Source organism: Pseudomyrmex gracilis, unplaced genomic scaffold (assembly GCF_002006095.1).
Source record: "Pseudomyrmex gracilis isolate BER0280 unplaced genomic scaffold, ASM200609v1 scaffold_11, whole genome shotgun sequence".
In the NCBI taxonomy this organism is placed as follows: Eukaryota; Metazoa; Arthropoda; class Insecta; order Hymenoptera; family Formicidae; genus Pseudomyrmex; species Pseudomyrmex gracilis.
Window position 1 is genome coordinate 977292 of NW_018020595.1, and position 13999 is coordinate 991290.

At 37.5% G+C, this 13999-nt stretch overlaps 3 protein-coding genes across 8 annotated transcripts in view; 2 read left to right on the forward strand and 1 right to left on the reverse strand.

Moving 5' to 3' along the window:
• LOC109863597 (translation initiation factor IF-2-like) overlaps nucleotides 1-3892 on the forward strand; it is a 144921-nt gene extending 141029 nt beyond the window's left edge. For 2 of the 4 annotated variants that reach the window (XM_020443906.1, XM_020443907.1), the window contains exons 4-10: nucleotides 2144-2243; nucleotides 2328-2435; nucleotides 2498-2623; nucleotides 2859-3114; nucleotides 3198-3392; nucleotides 3469-3617; nucleotides 3715-3892. In XM_020443906.1, coding sequence (XP_020299495.1) covers nucleotides 2144-2243; nucleotides 2328-2435; nucleotides 2498-2623; nucleotides 2859-3114; nucleotides 3198-3392; nucleotides 3469-3617; nucleotides 3715-3847 — 1067 coding nt within the window. In that variant the 3' untranslated portion in view covers nucleotides 3848-3892. Of the gene's footprint in view, nucleotides 1-1847; nucleotides 2244-2320; nucleotides 2436-2497; nucleotides 2624-2858; nucleotides 3115-3197; nucleotides 3393-3468; nucleotides 3618-3714 lie in introns of those variants that run through there. The other 2 variants (XM_020443904.1, XM_020443905.1) reach the window with 2 other exon arrangements.
• A 246-nt stretch (nucleotides 3893-4138) lies between these two features.
• LOC109863596 (acetyl-coenzyme A transporter 1) lies at nucleotides 4139-7430 on the forward strand. The gene is made up of 8 exons (XM_020443903.1): nucleotides 4139-4859; nucleotides 5051-5340; nucleotides 5414-5568; nucleotides 5662-5855; nucleotides 5941-6125; nucleotides 6212-6329; nucleotides 6440-6655; nucleotides 6739-7430. Exons 1-8 carry the CDS (start codon nucleotides 4653-4655, stop codon nucleotides 6916-6918), a joined length of 1545 nt encoding a protein of 514 aa, XP_020299492.1. The 5' UTR covers nucleotides 4139-4652; the 3' UTR covers nucleotides 6919-7430.
• Nucleotides 7431-7480: 50 nt separating this feature from the next.
• Nucleotides 7481-13727, reverse strand: LOC109863595 (cationic amino acid transporter 4). Of its 3 annotated transcripts, none has more exons than XM_020443901.1 (9): nucleotides 13625-13727; nucleotides 13103-13250; nucleotides 12409-12657; nucleotides 11993-12328; nucleotides 11513-11759; nucleotides 10769-11165; nucleotides 10374-10596; nucleotides 10119-10280; nucleotides 7481-9997 (listed from the first exon to the last, which is right to left on the reverse strand). In XM_020443901.1, the coding sequence occupies exons 2-9, from the start codon at nucleotides 13242-13244 to the stop codon at nucleotides 9819-9821; spliced, it is 1935 nt and encodes a 644-aa protein (XP_020299490.1). In that variant the 5' UTR covers nucleotides 13245-13250; nucleotides 13625-13727; the 3' UTR covers nucleotides 7481-9818. The 3 variants fall into 3 exon arrangements, with proteins under 3 accessions (XP_020299490.1, XP_020299489.1, XP_020299491.1); XM_020443900.1 differs by having other exon boundaries at nucleotides 10119-10292; XM_020443902.1 differs by having other exon boundaries at nucleotides 10119-10292; nucleotides 12409-12665.
• Between the last annotated feature and the right edge of the window lie 272 nt (nucleotides 13728-13999).

The window sequence follows — 13999 nt, forward strand, 5'->3', positions numbered from 1 at the left end:
TTTAATTTAAAATTAAATTTTATATGTATATGTGAGTTGGTTGTGTATTTTATCTTCTTTTAACAAAAGAATTGTACTGGTAAAAGACATCAACTCATTATCAATATTTTCAAGTGTAAAACAATTTCTTTGCGCTTTTCTCTAATCCCTCTGTTGCTCTATTGTAACGATAGTAGCAACCTCTTGCGCATAGAATGGTTGGCGCCAGACTGATTTCGACTTCCAGACGATATTGTTGGTACAGCAGTATCGTCGGACCAACGCATGCGTGGGCGTCAGTTTCCATGGAAACCATAGATGCGAGGCACCGCGTGTGAATGCGTATTGATTACTTTGCTCTCGCTTCATTCTGCGATCTCTCGTGTCTTCCATAGGCCACCCTTCGGCTTCTCTTTCTCTCATTCTCTCGTTCTCGTGTTTTCTCTTTCTGTTTTAATCCTTCGTCCTGTTTCCACTTGGGAATATTCGTGCGTCCTAGCGCGGGACACGGCATTCTCCTCTTTTCTTTAAATTAGCCCCCCCTCCTCTCTCTTCCCAATGTCCCGTCCCCAATATTCTCGTATGGAATCGGCTTCTCTCTTTCATTGTGGCTTTCCGGTCTTCGCAGGGGCCGCCAGACTTGCTCAAATTAATGTTCGCTTTTCATACCGGCTCTTGTGGTCCGATGAAATCCCTAAAAAAATTGTTCAAGAAGAGATATCCAATTTCGATATTCTGATATTTGCACACGATGTTTTCCATGCTGTTTTACGTAGCGTGCTCAGTATAGAGACTGAAACTGTCGCGGACACACTATACTTGCCTAATTTCGGTCGTTGGTCACACTGGCGGAACAAATTGCCCTCCGTCTACATTTTGCAACGGCGAAATCTATTAAGGGAACGAGAGAGAAATAGTAGGAAATTGCCAATCGCCAATTCGGCGCAAGTTTTTCGACTCGTTTTATTCCTTTAGTGACTCAATCTCGTTCGTTTAATTAAGTATATCTACGTTTTTCTTGTCGCACAGATTATCTTGAATTTATCTCGTTGTAGTGAAAATCGGAGATCAAAAGAAAGTAAGATTATGCATTTGCTTGAACCTACTGACTTTAGCTGACGTAAAGCACGTTCCTTGGCGCGGAAAAGGCGAGGACCGTGGCGAATACGAAGGGAAAGTAGAAAAACTAAAAAGAAAGAGTTGCTCACATGTTCTGTGTTCTTCCGCTGAAATTAATTTGAAAATTAATTGTATGGAAATTATAGAAGAGAAAGTCTCATCTAGATTAAAATTAAGGAATTTCAAAGAAAGAGACAAAAAATGCGTAACATGCGAAATGTGTTTCCTAACACAACGGTGGCTAGGGCTTGTTAGCGTAATCTCGCAAATTGCCGAATTTCGTAAGAAAATAACAAAAACAATAGACGATAGAAAATCTTAATTAATGTCCTGACGTGACGATTGTTGGCTCACTCGCGACACTTTTATTTTTGCTAACGCACCGCTGCTCGACGTTCGGTCACACTTTGTGACTTCAGGGGCGCAACCAGTGCAAATTTATTTCACACGCGAAAACAGCGCAGTTGATGAAGTTGCTCGAAAATAATAAAAACGACGGAATAGCGAGGTATTCGAATAGATATCTCATCGTAAATTAAGTCGTAAATTAAGAGCTTGACGAAGTATCGCGAGGATATTCATGCGCTTTGAAAAAAAAATATAGAAGTTTTCGAACAGCAAGAGATTTCATTCGAGAATGGCTCTGTGTTCGTCCCTGAGGGGTGAATATGTGACAGCATCTCATGCGTGACCGCTATATAAATAGGTGAAACTTGGGAAATTAGAGAGTCACTTGCGTATCATCTCCATCTTCGTTACAACTCTGGTCAAATTTTTTTTTACGACGGCTCGGAACTGTTCGCGTATTCGATATATTCGATATATTTTCAAGCTGGCGCCGGAAATGCATTAAATACTCGATTTTACTTTATCGCAATGACGACACTTATCCTGATTGTTTCTATCATCTTCGGTGTTGATTGCGTGCTAGCGGAGAAAAGTGAATTCGCATTGACAACCGAATTCTCAGAGGACCGTACCGATTCGGAAGATCGGCTTCTGACAAACGTCATTCGCGCTGAAAACTCGTCGCAACTTGTTTCAGACAAGAACAACGAGGAAGAGTCGAAGAAGACGGACAAGAAAGCGAGAACCGTACATCGCGACTCAAATTTTGACTCTAGAGATAAGTCAATATTTTGGAGGTTCTTTTTTTATATTACGAAGAAGTATTACCACTAATGTTGATAATAATTTGGATTATGAATTTTTCTACTTGCAAGTTCCAGCTGCTGCAGACACAGTGGATCCGCGCGACCAGATTACAATTACAATAGAATTCCTCTAGAGAGCGGACGATATCCCTCCCAATACGGCGACCGACACCCCGTCGACAGGTAGGTTAACTGACCATTTTTTTATGTACATAAAAATTTTAGGACGCCAAGTTTTTTTTCAGACACGGATGGCAAAGCCGACCTTCGAGTTCCTCCGGAAGTAGCGGAAGACCTGGGGGAGGAGGAGGAGGAGGAGGCGGAGGCGGAGGCGGAAACGGAGTCTACGCAGGAAGTCAGTCGGGAGACAGGTAAATTTCCTCCTCAACTTCCCGCAACATAAATTTTCTTATATAATCTTTGTTGCTCTTCTATCACCTGCAAAGAAAACTTTCAGATAATTTGAAAAAGACTAATTTAACTTTGCGACGTTGAGGGATCAAAAGGAAATTAAAAGAGACCGATTCATCTCTATGATGAGAAGGTTTCAACAATGTTCGATATTAAACATGTCGCTAATGTTTCGTATTTCGATGGAAACAAAAGATACATACCGCGTCCGGTGCACCCAAGTGAAACTGCGAACAGACCCAGCACTCTGGGATACGGCTCAGGAAACGGTGGAGGATATAGTTATGGCGTTAGTGGTTACGGGGGTTACGGCAGACCGACTGGACATGGAAGTGGCTATGGGATTTCGGGAACACTGGCCGACAATGACGAATTCGGACCCGGAGAAAGCCCGGCTTATCCGGATGGAAGCGTGCCGCAGCTCCCCGCGGGAAATATTCAAGCGCAAAAGGTACATTTATTCTTGAGGATATTTTTTTTTAATTCAGACGTTGAAAAGAATGAATGTAAATATAAGTTTCTATTTGTTTTAAGGCCGTAGCATTGAAAGCTCTAGCTGGTGTCGCACTAATCGGAGCAGCAGCGGCGTTAGCTTCAAATCCGGTACTTCTGCCGATTGGTATCGTGACCGGACGGAAAAAGAGATCGGAAACTTTCTCGGAGGAAGTGCAGACCACTGACGGTCAGATGGATTACATTATCGCTATGTTAAGACAAAATTTAGCCAAGGTACGTACACGTGTACGTGACGTCAACGTTTTTGTACATGAAAAATTTGCCACATTGTTGCTTTTTTTGCGAGCAGATACAAAAAGATGGTTCCACTAACAGATTGGTTGTCTCTCCGAGATGCGTTGCTAGACTGACATGTGAAATTCAAAAGGATTATTTAACCGATGTCGGCAAAGATGTCGAACTGTTAAATACAGATCGAAAATATCATCTTACCAATTTGTATGTAATTTTCTCAAGCGTAGATAAACACACTGGCGCATTACATAATATTATTAATATTATCTAATCGAAGTTAATTTGTTTTTTTTGTTTATAGAATACAGAAAAACGTGTTGAGCACCAATTCCGTGAGTGCAAATGTAAAAAACTTAATAAAAGTGGCTGTTCGCGTTGCAATGGAGAACAGAAGCTGCAATGTGTTCGCTTGTAATTACATAAGAAAGATATAAATGAATATTTCTTTAATTATAAACATGTAACGTTTATCACTGTTTGAAAAATAAAAAAATACCTATAATATAAATGAATATGTATAGATATAAAAACTGAGTAAATACATATATTACATGTAAACATAAAAAGAATAAAATTTCCTTGTATATTGTGTGTATATCTCTTGTTCGAATCGTTCTCTCAATATTATCGTTATCGCATCGCACGCGAGGTGGAGCTACAATATCTCGCTCATGCAGTTAGCGTACTTGTATCTGTGTACAAAACAGCTTCGTCAAGTTGCATGCATACACGTGACGTCGAATATATAAAAAAAAAACAAAACTGACGTGTCCTAATAAGAATCATAACGTGGCAGTGAGTATAACGGTGTTAAGAATCGTACGTTCTCGGTTTTTTTACTCGAGCCATTGGTTTTTTGTTTTCTTTCTACGACGGATGAGCGCAATCGCAGAGAAGAAAGTCGAAACGGTGAACTTCTCGCGCGAGAGAACTGTCGCTTCTGTCGTGAGCGGAGGAACAAAGGTTATGTGTGTAATGTTTGCATCGGCAGCATTTTGTGTCGTTTAGCGTAAATTATTCATTCATTTGTTGTGTCGCTGTGAAAATTGAATCGCTGTGCACTCCGCGCGCACTTGATCGTCCGCGACATGCGGTGACGAGCAGCGATTCCAGTTTGGCAACTGTCCTAACGATTGGCGATAACCTTGAAAATTAGCATAATATTAAATAAAACATCGAATACGGTGTTCCAACGTGGCACGAGGTAGATATTCGTATTCTGTTGACCGTCGCATCGGTATGAAAAGGAAATCGGAAAAAGGGAGCAACATCGTGGAGGACGGCGGTGTTGTTGATTCACACACCCAGGAATCGTCTGATCTGCGAGGTGATGAGAAGAACATCGCGATTCTGTTCTTCTTGTACCTGTTGCAAGGTATTCCCTTGGGATTATGCGGTTCTATTCCAATGCTGTTGCAGAACAGAGGAGTTTCTTATCGTCAACAGGTACTGTGAAGGAAGAAAATAGAGGAATTTATATTGTAGCTAATAAAATGTTAACTATTTGTTGTTTAATATGTAACTACATTTATATTTGTGTGTAAAATATTAGTTATGTAAATAATAATAGACTGATGTGTTTGTTGTGAAACATGATTTTATAATAATGAGATACATATATTTTGTTTTTGATGCAGGCAGAATTTAGTTTTGTACAATGGCCCTTCTCATTAAAGCTCTTTTGGGCACCTATAGTAGATTCCATTTTTTCGCAAAAGTTTGGAAGGAGAAAAACTTGGTTGATTCCTACACAATACTTAATGGGAATATTCATGCTTCTTCTGTCAGCCTACATCAACCATTGGCTGGGTAAAGAGCACGAAAAGCCCAATATTGAAATGTTGACTGTGTTATTCTTTTTCTTGAACGTACTTGCAGCTACTCAAGACATTGTAGTCGATGGATGGGCGCTTACGATGCTTAAAAGGTAATTTTCAAAGCGTTGCATTAATATTTTCTCTTATCAGCTGTTTGTAAAAATGTGCAATTCATTCGTTAAGGTGCAACGTTGGCTACGCATCTACTTGTAACAGTGTCGGCCAGACAGCAGGCTATTTCATTGGCTACGTTTTGTTTATTTCGTTAGAATCTGCCGAATTTTGCAATAATTACTTAAGATCGACTCCTTCCAGTGAAGGCATATTGACTCTCCCTGGTAAATAAATGTTTATCGTTTACAAACCAAACAAAAAATTATTTGCATTGCAATACTGTTATCGTGCTCAATGCTCAATTATTATATCCGTAGGATTTTTATACTTTTGGGGCTGGACATTTATTATTACAACGACGCTCATTGCGTTATTCAAGCATGAAGATAAAGGTCGAGTATCGAAAGGCGAAGAGTTAAATACGGACATTAGACACGCTTACAAGCTGTTGTGGGATATAGTTAAATTGCCAACCATAAAGACGACAATTATATTTCTCTTAACTGCAAAAGTAAAGAAATACCTTTTTTATTAAGTATTTAAAATTTGTACTTAAAAATTGCAATTTTTGTTTTTATCGTTTGTATTTTCCGTAGATTGGATTTTCGGCATGTGACGCAGTAACTGGGTTAAAGCTTATAGAAGCTGGTTTTCCCAAAGAAAAGTTTGCTTTTATGGCTGTGTTTATGATACCATTGCAGATAATCTTACCTTTGGTAATTTCAAAATATACCGCTGGACCGAGACCTATGGATGTTTATATGAAAGCTTATCCTTATAGGTAATTACTTCATAATTTAATTGATACCTGAATTAAATGTTTAATTGCATAAAGGTAATAAAATGTAAACATTTTACGTATCACAGGTTGACCTTCGGTTTAATAGCGGCGTTTTTAGTGTGGGTTACTCCATTTGTTGTACTCAACGGTCATGTTCCAGCTTACTATTTTGTTATATTAACAGCTCTCTTTTTTATACATCAGGTAAATACAAGTTTTCTGTCTAGTACGTCATCGGACGACGCCAATCAATTTATTTTCATATCGTGGATATGTGTAATCCATTGTGTAATCACCATATTTTTCGCTGTCAGATATCTACAAGTAGCATGTTCGTGGCGTCGATGGCTTTTTTTGCAAAAGTCAGCGATCCGGCAGTTGGTGGCACTTATATGACATTGCTCAATACTTTGTGTAATCTCGGTGGAAATTGGCCTGCCACGGCCGCGCTTTGGTTTGTCGATCCCTTAACATTTAAGAAATGCAGTACCGATTATTCAAACGACTGCAGTACAATTACAGAGAAAAAGGTTGGTCACAGTATTTTTTTATCACTTTTATGTTGGTCATATCGAAGGATCATGGAAGTATTTTAACGTTATTTTATTTTCAGCTCTGTGCGAATACCAATGATGGTGTTTGCGTAATGCAGCTCGACGGTTATTACTTAGAAAGCATTCTGTGCTTAATTATAGGCTTTTTCTGGCTTAGATGGGGCCGTAGGAAAATTCATATGTTACAATCGAAATCGATATCCGCTTGGAAAATCATACTTACGCGTAACAACAGGTAACATATCAGCATAATATTGTAAATGTAATATGTTGACACTGGTACCTATACAATCATTAAGAGATTCTCTTCGATGATGTGATGCATATACAGTGTTTTCTTCGAATTAAACACTATTTATTTCATTTCATATTATTGTTAAGAGTTTATATTGAATTGAAAAAGTTGCGTATGAAAACAAATTTTAGGATTTTTTTAATACAGAGAATTATATTCTAATGTGTTTAAGTTGTTAAAACTTACTATAGAAAAATTACTATAGAAATTACTATAGAATAATGTATATTCATTTAAATTCAATATGTAATGGCATATATATGCATCATTTCCTGCATTTACCAAGTGTTCCAGTTTTGTGAATACGAGTTTTGTGAATACCTCACAAAGTAATGTAAGAAATCATATCTGTACAATTGATTGTTTCTTATTTTCTTGACTCAGGCAATACAAATGATTTATTTATAGCAAATTATACGTATATTAAAAATAGAATAAGCAAGTAATTATATGCAAAGAAATACGTATTATATTATATAATATGTATGCCTTTCATATATATATATATATATAGAACAAATATTTTGTTATATACATATGTAATTTATTTGTTAACGCTATTCGACAAGTCAAATGTTTTCCTGAATGTTGTATTGAGAAAGAAGCGAAATGTTTTATTTTTTTACAGAGCGTTATTATGTATCTCATTTATAGAAAAATTTGTATAAGTAAATAATAATTTATAATTTTTGGTATTTTTTCTGTGAAAAGAGATTAGCATGTTGAATATTATTATTTGTTGCAAATAATAATAATATTTTGCACGGAATTGTATTTACAGATGTTTCATAGAAATTTTGTAAAACCAATGTGAAACATGACGTGCAACATGAGTTTATTGTATAAATACGTCCGAAAGTATTTTACATGCGCATACAAAGTGATGAATGTTCAATGCCTGATGTTATAATAAAAAAACTTTTCGTATATAAACAGTTAAAACCGATATATGTATTTTATTGTGCTTTGTTGTACCTTTTCTTGACACATATAGTCATTTAAAAATTAGAGAAATAATATAGATAAATAATATAGCGAAATTATATAGATGTAAAACGGAATATCAGATATGAAAATACGCAAGTTAGATAATCGGCTAGACGTTACTGTCAACAGATAACGTGAATCTCCCGCGAGGATATTGTGACGATCAATATGTTGCACAAAGACAATGTTGTGACACACAACAAAGATCAATCGCACAAGCGAATCGTGCGTTATATTAACTGCGATGAATTCAAACATCAATATTGTAGTTGTTTTATGTATACTCATGCAGGAATTTGTACTCGATTTTGTTAAAAACTATTTTCGTAAATAAATAAGACGCAATCGTTTATTTGACTCATAATTGCAGGACACATTGTTTATATACGTACATATATATATATATATGTATGTATGTATCTATATTTGCTTTTGAGAGAGACTTTGCATTACTAATCTATATTTCTCTATTATTTACTATTACATTAATTAAAAGTATATATATAAATATCTCTTAAGAAATAAATTTTTGCTTTTTTTGTATTTTAAATATATATAGTGTTGTCTTTTACATGCTTCTTGACTTATAGCATTTTCATCTATCGTCAATACATTATGTTGTTGTATACTTTCCATGTAATGTCACGCACGACATATATATGTACAATTCAAATCATAGATTTTATGTAGACGATAGTATATCATTATGTAAATAATACAGCTCTATATTCTTTGTTGATGTACAATATATATATTTTTTTTTTCATCAGAATTAGTCTTCCGCAAAATGTTCTGCGTTCTGATTCTCCTTTGCAGTTTGATCAATTTTCTTTTTTTCTATTTTTTTCTTGATTTGTATCACATTCAAATAAACGTATGCGTATTTTCAACCGAGTTGTAATATTTATCTTAATTTTATCGATTGCCGTGATGCAAGCCAATATTGTCAGCATTGTCAGATCATTTTTTTTTTTTTTTTATAACAATAAACTAATAAGTCTTCTTGTTTTTGTTTTCAAGGTATATTAATCTGGTGTTTTGTTTTATACGAGAATGTAAATTTATACGAATCAAGATGTTTTATCAAACTTCAAGTTCATCATAATAAATGACACTTTGTGTGACAATGGAAATATTTCATCTTTCTACATTTAATAGATAGAATCAAATTAAAGAAAGCAATAATAAACTTCTCATCACAAAATATGTAAATTGTGCGTATAACAAAATATATATCACATAAAGATTTTTTTTAGTTACATTTTTCTCTCCAAGTTTTAGGTAAGCGCTGCACACACAGCACTTACACACCGAAACTTGTAACACAGTAGTGTCAAACATATCGATTAATTTCGTGACTACATGATAATAGTCACGTTCCAGAAAGGAAGAATACTGTCCATCATGTTACAAAAGTAAAATCTTAAAACTATCAACAATTATTATCATAACAGAGTTGAACGAGATAAATATAAACAATATAAATTTTGATACTAGATAAAACTTTGTCAAAAAAAAATAAATAAATTACATGCTTAGTTGTTCGAGTTTTAGACAGTATTTACAAAACATATGTTTTATACATACGAATTGCAAGCGATAAATAAACCAAAGCCGCTGAAAAAAAAACGTCAGAAATAAATTTAAAAACAGTAAGATATAGTCTAAACCAAATAAAAAACGTATTTTCTTCTGCAATGCACTAAATTATTGTATGTGAATTTTGAACTTTGTACAGTAGTAGAATTCGTTGAACAGACAACTTCAACTTTACTTGGGTGGTAAGATTTATCCTATTTCTGCGGCTTCACTAAGACAATTTAAACGAGAAAAAAAACCGAAAAACTTAACTTGTTTTTAGTGCTCTTTGTCATCCAAAATAGGTGTTTTGTCAGTCTGTGGACTGACTCGCAACGTTGATCCCCATTTTGTACCTTTTTCGGCTTCCGAAGTGGCCATCAAAATGGAGTACGAATTTGGAGTAGTAGCGGCTTCTTTGCTGTAGTGGATACCGTATAGAAAGTAAATCATCATTCCTGAAGAATAAAAAGGAAATTAAATTAGAAAACGGACGAAAAGTTATAATAACATATAGAGTGGGAAGAAGTTATTAACAGAAAATTAAAGTTTTGTACAAATAATCATACATCGACTTACCGAGTGTCATCCACACGACAAACCGTAACCACGTCACCAAAGACAAGTGCATTATCAAACCCATGTTAAACAAAATGCTTAATGCTGGTATAAAAGGTACTAGCGGTACTCGAAACTTTCCATTGGGCGGATTTTGTTTATGGGCGCAAATCACGAAAAGACCTACAAACAAAACTGCATTTGGTAAAAACATTTGTGATCAATCCAACGATTGTATCTTGATGAAATTATTGAAAGTTCGAAAAAAACACTTACTTGCAAAGGATAGCAAAATATAACTCGCCGCAACTAGATAATCATTTTTCGTGAACGAAACTGCTGTTTCAAGTGTTATTATCAGAAAAGTACTGAGAACCGCGCAGGTTATCGTATAGACGCTTAAACAAACGGCTATGATGTGTCTGGTATCGCATCCTTCTAGTGTGTCTTCCAACCAGGCGTATCGTGGCTTGAATCTCCCAACGCCCTCACATAGCAACTGTGCAATAAAAACAATTCATTATTTAAAAAGAGTCTAATAATTGCTCAATACAATTGAATTGATATCTCATGTATATTTAGAATTTTTCAATATAGTTTATGAAAAAACAAAACTAGAATTATTATATAATTATGTCATGCGATGTTTGTAATGATATAAATACACTTACTTCGGACTTAACGGATGCGATGCTGCTGTAACTGCTGGAATCCGCTTCCTCCGTAGGTGGCGACGACAAACTGCTCGGTGTACCGACGCTGGTCCGGTCAGACGGTTGCTGCTCAGGTGTATATCTCAGCAGAATGACACTGACCGCTACGATGGTGTACGCGAGCAGAGTCCCAATCGACATGAACTCCACCAGATGCTGGAGATCGAACAGAAGAGCGATCAGGGCACTGAGCAGTCCGCTTATGATAAGATTGCACACCGGCACTTGAGTTCGTTCGCTGATACGGCCGAGAAAGCTGAACAACAGACCGTCGTTTGCCATGGCGTACATCGTCCTCGGGAGAGAGAACAGGGATCCGAAGAGAGTCGTTGTCATGCCGCAGAGAGCACCCACGCTGCGCATGCGAAAAGTCGCAGATTAACGCGCAAAAAAAGTTACCCCCTTGTTGTGTAATATCATTTTACCCTACGAAGTGTTATTAAAAGCAAACTTTCGAAGGTGAAGAGTGTGCTCATACTCATGTGAATATTATAATATTTTTAACCCTTTGAACACTCGATTATACAGGGTCCGCATCAGCCCTCGGTAATATTACATATGTGGTAAAAAAAAACGGTAGAAGAAAAACGATACTCTTGTGATATTTTTATTTTTTATATCAAATGTTTCCTGCGCGAGAAAAACGTTTGCGTTATATTTAACGTGTTGAAAGCAAACGTCAAAAAGAGAAGAAATTCTCACCTGATCACGTATTTGGCCCATGGAATACCTCTGAACGAAAAGGCCTCCGGCAGAGCAGCGGTGGGATGTATCTCCCAATACGGCACGACCAGTGTCAAAGCGCCGCTGACCAACATGTATCCGATGATCACTATCGCCATAGAGAGAATCGTCGCCTTCGGAATGCTTCGCCCCGGATCACGAGCCTCCTCCCCGGAGGTTGCGATCGAATCGAACCCGACGTAGGCGTAGAAACACGTTGCCGCGCCTATTGTGTACATATTTGACATTTTCATGTGTACGGAGTAATGAAAGTAGCTTGCAAACAGCATTTGTTGTTTTATCTCCTACATAAATTTCCAATTGCTCTTGGTTTCACCCATTAGTCTCACACGAGGCGAAGAGAGGCGTTTATTTGCTTTTCATTAAAAGATCAGTACGCGAACTTATTCAATTTTATGATTATCGTATCTTTATTTAACCGCTCGAGATAAAACTCACCCGTGATTACACCGCCGAAGCCGTATGGCAGAAAACCTCCGTTTTGGTTGCCCCAGTTTGAGATGTCCGCGTAACAAATTCCCAAAACGACGACCAACATCATCACCGCGAGATTCACGATGGTCAGAACCGAGTTCACGGTCGCTGAGGTCTTCACCCCTAATCCCAAAAGCATCGCGTAAGCCAGGCATAATCCGCTCGCCAGGAAATCCGGGAAGATTCCCAGAGGCTGTCCCATAATGTAGTCGTCCAGTAAATCATGGGTGTAATTGCTAATCGCACCGCCCACTAACGAGTCCACGTACCCGCTCCAAGCTCTTGCCACGGATGCTGCGCCTAATCAGCGTGACAATCGTAGATGTTAAAAAATTGCAATATTTTCGCTTCTAAATTTTATATATGAAAAGCAGAGATACCGATCATGTGTTCCAGGATGAGGTTCCAGCCTATGATGAAAGCCAGAAACTCGCCGACAGAGACGTACGTGTAGACGTACGCGCTACCCGCTTTTGGCACCCGCGCGGCGAGCTCAGCGTAACAAAGCGCCGCCAAAACGGAGGCCAGACCGGCTATGAGGAAGCTGATGATCACGCCGGGTCCGGCCTTGTCGTGCGCGACCGTTCCCGTCAGCACGTAAATCCCGGCACCGACCATGTGACCCACACCTGGAAATCTCCGATGCGTGTATCACACACGTGCAGTCTCACATATCAACTTCTGAGCAAGTTTATTTGTTTTATAAATGGATTTGTTGTTTTAAAAATAGGTTCAATTGTCAGATCTATTAGTCAACGTAATTATGCACACAGACCGAATATAATCTTATTCCGATACTCAAGGCTGTGATATTCCGGATTGTTACGTATATCATTGTCGTGATAACGCGCGCGCATAATAAATTACGTATCGCTCGTTGTATGAAAATGCAATTATTCTACTGGGAGAAAAAATATATCTCTTATAATATAAAGTGTCTTTCCTGTTTAATTGATAAAATATTTCAATTTAATTGATAAAATGGTCACTTCTTTTGACTATTTGATACTTTTTGCTTAAGGTTTTTTTTGTACACAGTTGTCTGTAATATACTTAAAGGGTATATATATTCACCGAGTAACGTGATGTCGAAGGTGGAGAGACATCGGTTCATCGGAGTTTCCAGAAGGTCACCCTCCAACTTTTTCCGGCGATTCATCTTGCTGCACAAACCGGACATAACGTGGCCCAGGATCATTCTCCGAGCCGACGGCATCCTGTCCTGTGGAATTTCAATTTCCAGCTGAGACGTATCACTCGGTAAAAAAATATGTTGCTTTTTATTCTCTCGGTCTGAGAAATTATCAGATCAAGGATGTCGGAACTTCTGGGTTTTTAACTGTGAAAAATACGCTTGTAATCGCGCGCAAATGGGAATCTAAATTTAACGATCGAATCGGACGCCTTATTAAGTAAAAATAAATAAAAATCGATAATGAAAATCGTCATATGGTGTTGCACAACAATATCCTGACGTGCTCCTTTTCGAGGACCTCGAATGCCACTCGTCGCACGTTTACTTGATGGACACTCGATAGAAAACAATCCTGGAGCGCGGCTCCAAGAACACGTCAAAATGTTGCAGGACATACTTACAGCGTGGCCGTGTAATTTTCGCAGACACCCGACGACACGACAAAATCGCCGACGTACGACTGCGTGTTCCAGCAACCAGCGCAATCGCGGTAGATATTGAAGGGGTTGCGCGCTCCACACGAAAGGGACGAGGGATCGCATCCGTGAATGCGCAATGTATCGCCAATCAGCAGCTCCTCCGTAACTTTGTAGTCGGAAGATCGTAAGCCGCATGCGTTACATTTATATATTTGTAACGCGCTGTTTTTATTTTTAACAATTAGAAAGTACGAAGGTACTTATCCTGAGATATTTATTAACAAAGAAAATATGTAGCGTATATTTTATAATAAAATAAGTTTTATTTTAAAAAATTATCTATATTCGTTTGTTTTA